Source organism: Nannobrachium achirus, assembly GCF_963921795.1.
Source record: "Nannobrachium achirus genome assembly, chromosome: 7".
NCBI lineage: Eukaryota > Metazoa > Chordata > Actinopteri > Myctophiformes > Myctophidae > Nannobrachium > Nannobrachium achirus.
In genome coordinates, this window is record NC_137816.1 from 33,861,741 (window position 1) to 33,875,107 (window position 13,367).

The 13,367-nt window shown below is 40.6% G+C and overlaps 1 protein-coding gene across 3 annotated transcripts in view; it reads left to right on the plus strand.

The window, feature by feature from the left end:
* Positions 1 to 768: 768 nt before the first annotated feature.
* ap1g1 (adaptor related protein complex 1 subunit gamma 1) overlaps positions 769 to 13,367 on the plus strand; it is a 36,626-nt gene continuing 24,027 nt past the window's right edge. The window contains exons 1-5 of one of the 3 annotated variants that reach the window (XM_080729328.1): positions 769 to 905; positions 7,443 to 7,646; positions 7,738 to 7,862; positions 9,928 to 10,069; positions 11,195 to 11,291. In XM_080729328.1, coding sequence (XP_080585454.1) covers positions 7,446 to 7,646; positions 7,738 to 7,862; positions 9,928 to 10,069; positions 11,195 to 11,291 — 565 coding nt within the window. In that variant the 5' untranslated portion in view covers positions 769 to 905; positions 7,443 to 7,445. Of the gene's footprint in view, positions 906 to 1,025; positions 1,351 to 7,442; positions 7,647 to 7,737; positions 7,863 to 9,927; positions 10,070 to 11,194; positions 11,292 to 13,367 lie in introns of those variants that run through there. The other 2 variants (XM_080729326.1, XM_080729327.1) reach the window with 2 other exon arrangements.

Genomic DNA, 13,367 nt, shown 5'->3' on the forward strand with positions numbered 1-13,367 from the left:
GACGCACAGTGGGCTTGTAGATCTGCTGTTTTGCACCGCGCGATCCCGTCGTACGGCAGAGGTACTGCAGATTGGGCTCAATTTATTTAGTGCGCTGTGCACACCCGCTTCTTCTTCTTTCGTCTAGAGCGGATACGGAAACGGTACAGATAGATTATAGTACAGAGAAAAAAAACAGTGTGTTGGTATGGTTGGTACAGTTGTTATGTGTTGTGGTACAGTCGGGGTGTGTGTGTGTGTGTGTGTGTGTGTGTGTGTGTGTGTGTGTGTGTGTGTGTGTGTGTGTGTGTGTGTGTGAGAGGGATGGGACGATGAGCGATATTATCGTTTATCGTGATAAAAAAACACACAAGTCACGATAATCATTTATTCGCATCTGCATATCCGGTACCACTTAAACCCTCTATAATTGGTAAAAGGTACATAATATACGTACTTGACACAGTCTTTTTTCACTCACAAGCTCACAACTTGTCACATCGAGACGCCTTGTGAGCTTGTAGATCTGCTATTTTTTGGCACATGTTCTGCCCCAGGATAATGGATTTTGATTGTCGTGATAATATCGTAAATCGCGATTTCTTTGGTCACAATAATCGTGATATGACATTTTCATATCGTCCCATCCCTAGGTGCGTGTGTGTTGCAAGTTACCGGATATAGTAGGCGGGCTCTAGACCGGATACAACCATCGAGGAGTAAATAGGAACCCAGGCTTTCCACAGGAAAGCGGCCCAACGGGTGGGAGATGGGAGAGATGTTGTCAGTCAGTCGTATCCCTCCGCCTGCGGTAGATGTGCTGAGGCTGGAGCGGCAGCCATTTTGAATGTCTACTGGTCCGTTCCTCCTCCCTCCACTGCTAATAGAGAGAAGATTCCAGCGACTTTCTGGTATCGTTACGGCTAGTAAGTATAAATAAAATCACAAGAAAACAAAAAATATTCGCGGGCGTGACTTAATCGCTAAACGTACTTTATGCGACACGTTGAAGAATTCGCTGGTGCGGGTCGGACCGGAGCGGTTGTAGCGGTGTGTGCGGCGCCGCATAGGAAGTGTCCCAGCCCCGGTGGGTCGGCGTGTCAGTGCACCCAGCCTGACGGGGGTTGGTTGTCTGTTCTGTTCTGTCAGCTAGGCTAACAGCGCTTAGCATTAGCACCGAGCTAACCACTCACACAGACAGACGCGTCGCTCACCCGAGCCAGTGTTAGCCGTCTGAGTTGTACGTGGTGTTGGATGATGATGGTGATGTGGTCGTTGCTTTGACATTACCTCCACCGAGACGCAGTTTATTTACGTGACAACGCATTACGCGAAGTGCTCGTGCACTGTCTCGTTGGCTAGCTAACGCAGGTAAGCAACCGACGGGTCATTTGGTCCCCGTCTGTCAGTAGTTTGGGGGTCGGGTTGAGAGCTAGCAGGATAACGTTGGTGTTTATGGGAATCATAATAACCATGCTAGGCTAACTGGCTAAGCCTTACTTCGGAGGCCTCGAGCTGCATCATGTTATAGGATCAATCGACGATCAAGTTCAGGTGTCAGGATGACAACAGTGTGAAATGGCCTCTTTTCTCTCTGTCTGTCAATTCAATTGAAAGGAGCTTTATTGGCATGAGAAAACATACGTTTACATTGACAAAGCAAGTGTCTACTCTAAATATAAGAACAGTTGAAAATGGGGAACATATACAGTTGTACTGCATTGTGTAAACAGCTATGTCACATCGTGTCGTTATATACAGTGTATAAAGCTTTTTGGAACAAATAGCATTTCATTTCTCAATACGATTCAAATGGTATACAAAAACGGTACGTGTCTGTCAGTTCATTGGCCTCTTTGGACATAGCAACCCTTAACGTTTCCTTCAACCTGACGAGGGTTTAGCCTAGCTGCCTGCCAAGCCAAGGTAAGACATCGTTTGCATGGACTACATTAGATTGGTGAAATATATCTAAGATTGGTGAATAACTTTGGCAGAGTCACCGGATTGTAACCTAACCTCCATCACATTATCTGCTGAGAAGAAGGCTTCCTGTCAAGGTGGCCATGGAAGCTAAATTCGTTAGCATCATTACTTTTGGGATTGGCAGCAGTTTCTTTCTGGCTTTAATGATGTCGATATTGTGTCGCTGACGTCTCCACCAGTACTGGATCAGTTATGGACCATCTCGCTTTAAGCTTTTGTTTAGCTACAGTCTCAGAAGAAGTATTGTCTTTCTTGGTGTCATTAACCTAATCTCCGATTGGTAAGGAAGTCATCGATGCTCGCTAGGAGGAAGTGTAGGCAGGTGCTTGAGTGACATGTTGGAGCTGAGCTGAGCTGAGCTATTGTGCTGATTCTCTTCTATGCATACAAGTATTGAGTTTTTGTTTGCTACAGATTTGTTTGAGTTTTATTGGAATAGTCATGAGCAGAGATTTGATTCAAATATCTCTGTAAAAGATAGCTGTTTCTTGTTTGTCATTTGTCCCTGTTAAAGGAAAAATAAAATAAATGTTATTCCCTTAATTATAGACGGTTCTAATTATGTCAATAGGAATAACTGAAAATATAATAATTGGAAAGCCAGACGACTGATACACTCCAAAGCTGAGAATGACTTTCTGAATTGCATGATTGAGTGAATTCTAACAACTGAATGTAAAACTTAAAGGACAAAAAGGGTACATACACGAGACCTGTTATTCAATATATCAAGTTGGTCTCATTTTCACTGTCAGTTCACTGTCCAAATTAAGAAACTCTTGGCATTACATTTCTTTTCCCCATGTTGACAAATCTAGGGCTGTTCTCCAGTAAAACTATTTAGAGTAATAGATTAGGCTACATGTTTAATGTATATCACGTCCTTGGTTTAGGAAATCATTAATTCATTGTGGGGGCCAGGGGGGGAACATACAAATAAGCAGATGAGGGGACAGTCCCAAACAAATGTATCCCATAACTATCGCATAATCCTTGGGTTATATTCATGGTTTAGATTGATCTAATATGGAAGGAAAACAAGACCATACTCATGACATGTAGGATCAGCTTAAATAGCTACTACAGCTTGATTATTGGCCATTGGTTTGGAATTGTGTTTCTGTTCTCTTTAAGTTACCCAGCCTATCATCATCCCCTAACAATATTTACAGTATATTTAAACATTGTTGGCTTTGTTACTTTGGCTTTGACTTTGTTACAAGGGCCAGTTTCGAGGTGCAGCCACCTGTAGGTGCATTTTCGAACGGTACTCTTGAATTAGAGTAGGGATTTACACTCCTTAAGGCCATTGGTAGGGCATTCCACATTTTTGTGGCATAGCAGGAGAATGAATTTAACCCCTTGTTTGAGCCAAATCTGAGTTGAACACCAACATTATTTTGGGGTTGCTTTCTACTGTGTGCCTTGAATCTGCACTTCTGCAGGGCATAATGATAATACACATTCAAGGCAATTTGAGCAGAACTTGCACCCCAGTTTCAGAAAGCTTTCTTGTCACAGCCACAGGTCATGGGTGTTCCAGCAATATAATGACCTGAATTTGACTTGACTTGAATCATCCATCAAAAAGCACCCAAGAATGGATGAGAAGACCGTGCTAAATTGGTGTGCTATATGAGTCTTGATCTGGATCCCATTGCACATTAAATGTTCTGTTTTTGTGGAAACTTGCAGTTGGCAGTGGCAGTGTGGCACCCATCAAACCTGAGAACAGAAGCAGATTTTCTTATTCAGAGAAAGTGCTTGATTGCAGTTAATGCCTGTGCTAACTTTTAGAATGATTAAGCCTAAATGTTTGCCTGTGCACAAGCGTTTTATGCATTGGAATATAGTTCACATATTAAGTGTGAGCATTATCAAGCTGCATTTGTTTTTTCATCTAACTACATCAAAACATGAAAAAGCTGCTCATATACAGACATTGTTTCTACTTAGTTATTGAAATAAAGGTTATATGAAAGGCTGTGTTTACACTTTACAGCAGTATTGGCATGACTAATTAACATTCAAACTGGGGAAGGGAGCAAAAGTGTTTTGTTTTGTAAACTCAAAACTACCGGTAATACACCCTGTCAAATGTATAACTAGGTTATTATAAATATTTTGTTAAGTTACATATTGTTAGATTTGAGAGCACTTTCAGTCTTTTTGTTTTATGGCCCAGACTGCTGACTCTGAGCACTTGAAGAGCTGTTGAAAACAGATAGTGTCCTTTGATAATAGTTATTATGATAATTAAAATGTCTCCCTGAGTACTCACGACAAAACAAGTGGCAAACTGATCAGTGACCTGGAACATAATGTAGGAAAATGTGTAATGATCTCTTATTCTCTCTAAATAAACAGTAGTGTCGCATTTCCCCCCAGAGTTGGTGTAGTCGTGTATTAATATCCACACATGGAAATCTCATTGGAAATGCTCATCATTTTTTATTGACCTTGAGCAAAATAATTTCTTGCTTAGTTGCTTATGATTTACTCTCTTGACACTTGCCTCTAATACCCGTGACTCTACAAGTAGACTGCTGAAGGGAGGGAGGGGAAATGTTTTTTCTCCCCTTGCTACTGGTTGTCAGGATCAGAAAGCCAATGTAGCCTGCCTCATCAAACCTCAAGAGAGAATACAAGCTTGTTAGGAACATTTTACAGCTAATGCTGCAGAATACTTTCCCTGTTAGGAAATGCAATGAATGATATTGCCCAATCTTGCACAAACGTTGTCTTCTTCTTGGTTTGTCATTGTGAAAGAAAAAAAAAAGGGTAGTTGACCACCTTAACAGTGGGTCCCTGGTATCCCTATCGTCTGTTTTAATGTGTGTATAAATTCAATTGTACATTATCTGTAGATTTCACAAGTACTCAAGCCTAGTAGAAATGATATAGATTTTCTTTTATCAAAGTTGATTATTGGTTATTTTCTTATAATGAATTAGATTATAACTGTTGCAGCCCTAATTTTCGACAAAGTTGCTGTTCAATAACTTTCAAAAAAGTTTAGAAATATAACAGACTTACAGGCCTGTGGGCTTGTAGATGGGCTATTTTCGCTATAGCGTATATGTTGTTAATGTGAGTAAATGTGACTTGTGTCCAATTAAGGCTGATCAGTTGTGATCAGTACGTATGTTGCCAAAATTGTCATCATATTAATGAATTAATTAATTAATGATTGTTGACAGATATTCATCTGGTTTGATCAACTGACCCATAATGATAGTACAGCTGTTGAAGACTTGAATTATGAAATGTGAGGCTACAGTAGAACAGTGCTCTTTTTGTCCTTGTAGAATGAGGAACGCTGACCTTGGTGATATTTTCTTGGCGCTTGCTGGCAACCATTGAACAAGCTCAGGCTTTATCCCCACCTATGGTTTTTCCTAATCCACCTTACTGTGGTCAGCCTTTCTATTAGTTTTGCTACCTGTTGATGAATTTGATAACTTGCGTAAAAACAAAAAGGAAAGCCTTTTGTGTTATAGTTACCAAACGTAGAGAAATTAATTATGTCACTGCGAGTTATCGTAATGATGAATTGAAATGTAATCAGTTTTTACTAAGCTCTCAGTAGAGGCTGTATTTACCATATCTAATATGTACATACTTGATTATGAGCACAGCAAGGGGCAAGGAGTGCGTCTGTGGATGGAAAAGCAATAGTTGAAACTTGAAACTAAGTTCCCTGGTTTCTTAAGACCCCCTTCCCAACACACACACACACACACACACACACACACACACACACACACACACACACACACACACACACACACACACACACACACACACACACATTCCACTTGATCATTAAAAATATCTTTATCAACAGATCAGTGGTTTAGCAACCAGGCCTTAACTCGCTCACTTCACTTATTTATTCTCCTCGGTAGCTTACTGAATGTTCCTGATAATGTGTCGATATGTTTTTGCTTTGGATCATACTGGGATCTTGTGTGTATTAGTTAACAATAGTTAAATTAAAATCTAAACTTTAAACAACTTAAAGTGACACAACATGTTGAATTGGCTGTGGAAGATGGTGAGTGCCAACCACTAGATTGTCACATGATAATATTTCACTTTAAAGAGACAGAACATTCCTTTCTATGTAACAACCTCTTGCTATTTCCATTTAACAAGTGCATTCTTCTTTCCCTGTACCAACATCCACTTCAACTCTGAGCTGGTTGGATGTAAAAATGGCTTTGTTCAGCAAGTAATTACCATAGTCCCACTCACTATTGCAGCTTAATTATGTGCTGCATGCTACTAGATAAAAGGCTTCTGTGAAATGGGAAGCCATGAAGCACCACTTTATGGAGCGCCACCAGTAATAATTTTGCCTGGTCATGGCATTGTGAGTATGATGTAGGACAGGGTAGGGCTGGACAATTAACTGAAAATATATAGAAACTGTCATATCGAAACAATAACCGACTTAAAGGACCACTTCACCCATTTTCAACGTTGTTCTCATAATTGGTCCTCGCTAATACCCATTATAATATGGTAACATTTTTGTCTACTCACTCAGAGGAGGGCTGCAGTTCATAAATCTGTCTACCAGTAACATCATACAGTAGTCTTTACTAAAAAGGTTTTATGAATGCCAGAACATTGGCTTCTATTATAGCATGCTAACTTTCCAGGAAGAGAAAGCATGCCATTTCTATTGGCTTGAATTCCTCATCGATGATGTCATTGTTAGGTGAGTTTCTGAACTGTATACAGCACAGCCCTTCTCTGAGACAGACACTTTATCAACATGGTAATCACTGTGCACTATTTCCTGATTACTAGACTATTAACTAGACTGAATGATTAAAAATGGATAAGTAACTTTCTGGGCAACTTGTTGGAAGCCAATTTAAATATGATTTCAATGTAGGTACACACTCGGTCAGCTCAATGTGTACAGTGCATCTCTAATCTTTTTTGTTTCACCAGAAAACACTGACTGCCCCTTGATTTATAATATGACATTCTAGCTGTTAAAAAGAAGGGCAAAACAATAACTGTTTTTTTCCTTCTTTTTTTTGTGTGTAAATAGCGTGTTATTTCCCTTATCTGTTTAAATGTAGATACAAGATAATTCAATGTAGCCACCATGCCTGTACTGTCCTGCATATTAATATTTAATACACTTCCAATACATGGACGCCTTGGTGTTGCTTAGTAGCTCCTCTGTAAGGAATAGAATTTCACCTGTCGTTCTCCATTCCCTCTCCACAGATACTGTCAAAAATGTCTACTTTTTGTTTTGGTTGAAATAGTTGCAGAAGGGATCATACAAACTATGTATAGCCTATTGCTCATCAAATAGTTGGCTTCATTGCCCTGATGTGACATTTCTTTTTATTGTAAGTGATTTATTAGTGATTCCGTTGTCTATGGTCCAGTGTTGCTGCCAAGGTCATGGGTGCCAACTGCCAACCTTTTTCCTTTCTCTGCATTTTCAGAGGATGCCAGCTCCGATCAGACTGCGGGAGCTGATCCGGACCATCCGGACAGCTCGGACCCAGGCAGAGGAGCGTGAGATGATCCAGAAAGAGTGCGCTGCCATACGTTCATCCTTCAGAGAGGAAGACAACACATACCGCTGTAGAAATGTGGCAAAGCTGCTTTATATGCACATGTTGGGCTACCCAGCACACTTTGGGCAGGTGTGTTTTTGTTGTCTTTTCATACGTTTTTTGCAAGATTTGATCATTTGAGGAAAGCCCGTGGTCTTATCTGATGTGTGTTATTTTCCAGTTGGAATGCCTGAAGCTGATTGCATCCCAGAAGTTCACTGACAAGCGGATAGGCTACTTGGGAGCCATGCTACTGTTGGACGAGAGGCAGGATGTCCATCTACTAATGACAAATTGCATCAAGAAGTAAGAGGAAGCCAGCCCTTCAATGAATTTATTGCATATTCCTCTATCTGTAATCATTTGTAAATTATTCATTTGGTAAATTGCTTTAACATACCTCGAACATTAAATTAGAATATTGGTTGTTATTAATTATTATAATTTTTTGGACAGGGACAATACAAAAAACAATGTATCAATGTAACATTGTATCCGAGTAGTGCGCACACAGTCCCTCTTCCCTGTTTTTACAATAACAAGTCATTTTCTATGGGGAATTTTTTTTTAATTTAAAGTTTTTCTAACTTGATACATTGTTTTTGTATTGTCCCTGTCAAATAAACAAAAACTATTAGAATATTCTATATTCGAATATGTTTTCCACATATTCAAGTCATGTTCAGGATTTGAATTAATTTTCCAGCCCTAGTTCACACATAAATTCCACTCACTGACAACAGAAGGAAACCATGCCAGCCAATCTGCTCATCGGGAACAATTGGGGGTTCAGTGTATTGCTCAAGGAAACTTCGACACTAACACAGGATTTGAACTGGGAACCTTCCGATTCCTAAGCAGCCACTCTACCTCATGAGCCACTTCCCAAAGGCTTGCTTGTTTGTAATGTGGGAGAATGTGAAGATAAGAGCTGTGGTTGTAGAAACTGATTACACATAGTTGGTATTCTGTTCCTTCCACAGATCTTGCGGTGTTCACTGATGGCAACTTGGGCGCCACCCCAAAACCTGCCAAGCCCACTAACATCTTTATCAAAACCTTTCCTCTGAAGAACAATAGCTCTTTCCTTTCTGCTCCTTACCATATCTTCCCTTCTTTATCTACACTAGTCCTTACCCGTTCAAAGATATGAGCTCCGAAATGATGTGCAGTGTGTGGGTTATGGGATGTGCACTGTGCACACGGTATATGAGGGATGGAAAGTAACTTTAACTGGTACTTGCATGATAATATGTAGGAGCATCAATGTAAGAAATACCCGTTTCGTTTAATGGCTGTGTGTGTGTGTGTGTGTGTGTGTGTGTGTGTGTGTGTGTGTGTGTGTGTGTGTGTGTGTGTGTGTGTGTGTGTGTGTGTGTGTGTGTGTGTGTGTGTGTGTGTGTGCAGCGGTTTGGACCGTGAGACCATCCGCAGAGTGGTCTGTGTTTCTTTTTGAGAGGGTCGGTCCGCCTGAAAAACGCGTTTTGGAACAAAACGGTTACGTTTTGCGCGTTTGTGACGCCCTCTACGGGTCGAATTGGAAATGCTTCTGGGGATTCGTTGAGTAAGCCACCCGCAACCTGTGGCAGAAATTCAGTGTTGACTCGACGTTTTGTTTGTGATTTATGGCTATTGTTTGCAAAACGGGCCCCTCCCGCTAACTTTGGAGGCCCGTTACGAACGAACGGTATGGACTATCAAAATATCCCTTGACTATGTTCATTGCATGGGTTCAGAGATCATGTGTACCCATTTTCGTGACATTTGAAGAAAATATGTAGGAAAAGGAGCAAAAAGTGTGTTTTGGAGAAAATTCAAAATGGCGGAAAATCTATCCTGACGCAAATGGGCGGGGCCTATATCGGGAGATGCGTATTGACCCAAGGAATCCAGGGAAAAAATAATGTTAATGTTCCGACCTACGGTTCAAGAGTTACAGGCCGAAACGTAAAGTGGACTGTTATAGCGCCACCATGAGGCCAACTGACAAAGTTATTTTTTATTTAATCCTTGATATCATTATAAATCTCCTCTCAGAGTTTTGTAACTGTAGCCCCTATGGTTTGCGAGAAAAAAAATATTGAATGGGAGTTTTTGCGATTCCCATTATAAGTCAATGGGAAAAATGTATTCACTAATAAATTAATATCAATTAAACGATTTGTGAAAGTGAAAAAAGGGCTTCACAGTTATGTCAGGTGTGTTCATATGCTATTGGTGATGCGATTTCAGATCAATTGCTCCAGCCACTGAGGAGAAACGCTGTTTCAGACACTCACTCAGACACTCACTCAGACATTTGGTGAATTATATGTTAGATTGCTCTACTCACATAACTCCTGGCTTATTTGTCTCTCCTTTCCTACCCCAGTGATCTGAATCACAGCACACAATATGTCCAGGGCCTGGCCTTGTGTACCCTGGGCTGTATGGGTTCTTCAGAGATGTGCCGTGACCTGGCTGGAGAAGTGGAGAAGCTGCTTAAAACATCCAACTCTTACCTGAGGAAAAAAGTAAGTCTCACTCACCCCACCATGTTGTTGCAAATAAAAAGTTCATATTGTAGTACCTCCTGTTAATTTGCTGCTTTAAAAAATAATATATATCTTTGAAGTTCCAGGATGCCCCCTGTCTCCATAGACTTCCATGTAATTCATAGTGCACGGATCATGCATGCCCATGCCTAGATAATGCACCAGATAGATTGATACCTTTATTATCCCACGGGGAAAATTCAGTTGCCCAGAGGCAGCACAGCAGTTTAAGGTTACAAGTTACAAAGAAGAGAAAAATAGTACTGTAGTGTAGTGTACAGTCCAAAGAGCAAGGCACAAAAAAAGAAGAAGAATATAAACATAAAGTGTCGAAAAGTGTCGAAAAGCTGTTGCAAAAAAGAAGAACTGTGTGTGCACGCTGTTCACAGCTTTCAAACGAAAAAATCCGCTTGGAAATCCGTTCAGGCATTCATGAGATGGCAGCCATTATGTTTTCAACGTGGGACCATACCTATGTTCCCCAGGTTCTATGTTCCCCAGGTTCTATGTTCCCCACTTTCTTACCACCTAAACCTACCCCTAACCCTAACCTCACTAAAACTAATGCTGTGAGGTGGGGAACATAGAACCTGGGGAACATAGGTCGGACCCCTTTTCGACATTGGAATGGGTTTAAACATGCAATTTCGCGATTGCGATCATGCCTAGTAGTTAGAAGGAAAGAAAAAATAAAGATTTAAATATTTTTGGACATATGGGATAACTCGGGGAAACTCGTGATAAAGCAGTCAATGAGTTAATGTCATGCTTTGTTTTTAAATTGGTTGTATTTCTCAAAGCAAAATGTGCACAAGTTAGGTGGTGTTTAACATGACTTTTGTTAAATGAGTTCTCTTTTTGGGAAGCATGACTCAAAGCCTGCAAATTTGTAGCCAGCATTTACCTTGTTTTCACATGTTGATGGTTGTCACAGTGATGGTTGTACTTGCAGAGAGTGAGTGATATGTTATGGAGTGGACACATGACTAAACTTGTATTCAAATAAGTCATGTGTCTTAAAACTAGATTAGTGTTACAAGTGAAATTGCTCGGAGGATGTCACACTCTTTGATTGTTTGGAATACATTTAAATGTTGTTTACAGGCAGCGTTGTGTGCAGTTCATGTCATCAGGAAGGTTCCGGAACTGATGGAAATGTTCCTTCCAGCTACAAAAAACCTGCTGAGCGAGAAGAACCATGGTGAGTCAAAAAGGACTGTCAGCAACGGTTTGTGGCGGCTGTGTCCCTGTCCTGCACAAACGCACACTTTCACTGTTGTTTTCTGTCTCTCGTCGTGCCTTGCGGAGAATAGCTATGCCGCTGATATCCCCTTTGTGCTGTCCTTTACTGAGGACATAAAATTAATGAGTCTGTCATAAGCTCTGGGCCTTGTCTGTACCCCACAATGAATAGACATATCAAAGGCAAATGGGGATATTTTGACAGTGAGGAAATGGCTGTGCTCTTGTCAAAGTGATTTGTGACCCTGTTTCAGATACTATAGCATAGATATCTATCACTGATGACACAGAGGTACCGGTACAGCTGACGGACTAAAAAGGTGGGCCTAAAGCCTAATGTATGCTCGTCGTTCGACTGCATCACACTCTTTTGAGCTTGTAGAACGTCTATTTTCGGTGAAAGACCATCACACAACAAAGTATAAATCGGGCTTAATTAAGAGAGACAACTCGCTTACAAACTGTCTTTAATTGGATTTTATTTTACCATTTCATTATAATTTTTTTTTAAAACATTGCTTAGTCTGATTAACCACTTAAATTATACTTGTTGTACAATCGTGGCATGCAAAAATAGCAACACATTGTGAGCTATTATAGCCATTTCCACTATATTTAAATAATTGTTAATTAATAGAAATGAAGGCAAAAGTTTGAAATAATTGTGATATTTATTTGAAGTCATATCGCCCAGCCCCACTATCCAGTCTGTGGTTCTCCAAATAGAGGGCAAGAGAGACGTGATATATTTTCAGGTTAGATACAGTATGACGTTAGTCTAAAGCCCCGTTCACATTGAGCCGATCCCGGGGCCGAGGATCCCCGATCAGATTTCGGGAGGACCCCCCGGGAAAATCGTTTGGTCGGCCCCGGAATCGGTCTTGGGCTTGAACAGTACCCCGACACCATCGGATTATGTTAATTAGCTTTTTTATGACCTCGGGACTCGTCGGGAGCACTCACGATAATATCAAAAAAGCTTGATATTTTCGGGTCATCGGGTAGGAATCCTTTACAATTATTGTCGTCTGAATGAGCTCACGGGATTGCTTCAGATTATATGAAGCCAGCTCCTCCCTTTTTTTAGAGTGTAGGCTATATTCTGTCACCTCACAATAGAACAGCCTACACTTTTATTATTATTATTAGCCTACTTACTTTTTACTTTAGCCTACTTTCTCTCTAAAATGTTGTAATCACTTGTTCAAAAACGTTATAGCCTGTTCTTTTTTTTCTTCTTCTTCTGCGCAGTCATTTGGCGACAAGGCAGTGTATTCTATCAACTCACAAAGCCTTTCCCCATATATAGACCTATATATAATATATGTTTTATATTTATAAAAGATAATACCATAAATCACCATTTGAAACGCCTGTTTCAAATAAGCGCACGGTTCGTATAAGCGCCTGGGCCGTTATTTCTTATTTGCAATTAATATTATCCTCATTATGTTTTATATAAGATCCCGGGCTATTATTTGTTTGGTTGTTTGGTATTATTTGCTATTTATTCAACTGGTCATTTATGTTGCATGGCAGTGGTGCGCTGAAAACAGCAAATCTACAAGCTCACAGCAGTGCTGTGACAGCACGTTGCAAGTGCAACGCACCTCGCTAGGGTCATATGTTGCATGACGGTAGAGCGCTGAAAACAGCAAATCTACAAGCTCACAGCCATGTGGACAGACACTTCTAAAAATGTATATGCTGCCCAGCCCAGCCCAGTCAGCCCAGTGCTACGCTACTATGTGCGTCGGGGAACAGATTGCCAAAGGACTCCAAAAAAAGAGAGAGGAAAAAAGAGAGAGTCTGCTGCTCTCTGCCACTGCTGGATCAGAATAACTCATTACCTGTTGTTGCTGCCTCTTTTTATCCAGTCCGCATTGTGAAGAAGTAATCCATTATTTTGAGGTGCAAGGGATATGTCCCTTATATATAGGCCTAAGGGAATGTCAGGATAGTCCATTTGGTTACCATTTGGTCTCCATCATTAAGCTGGGGATCACCTGGAACGCCCTCATTGTCAAAACATTAA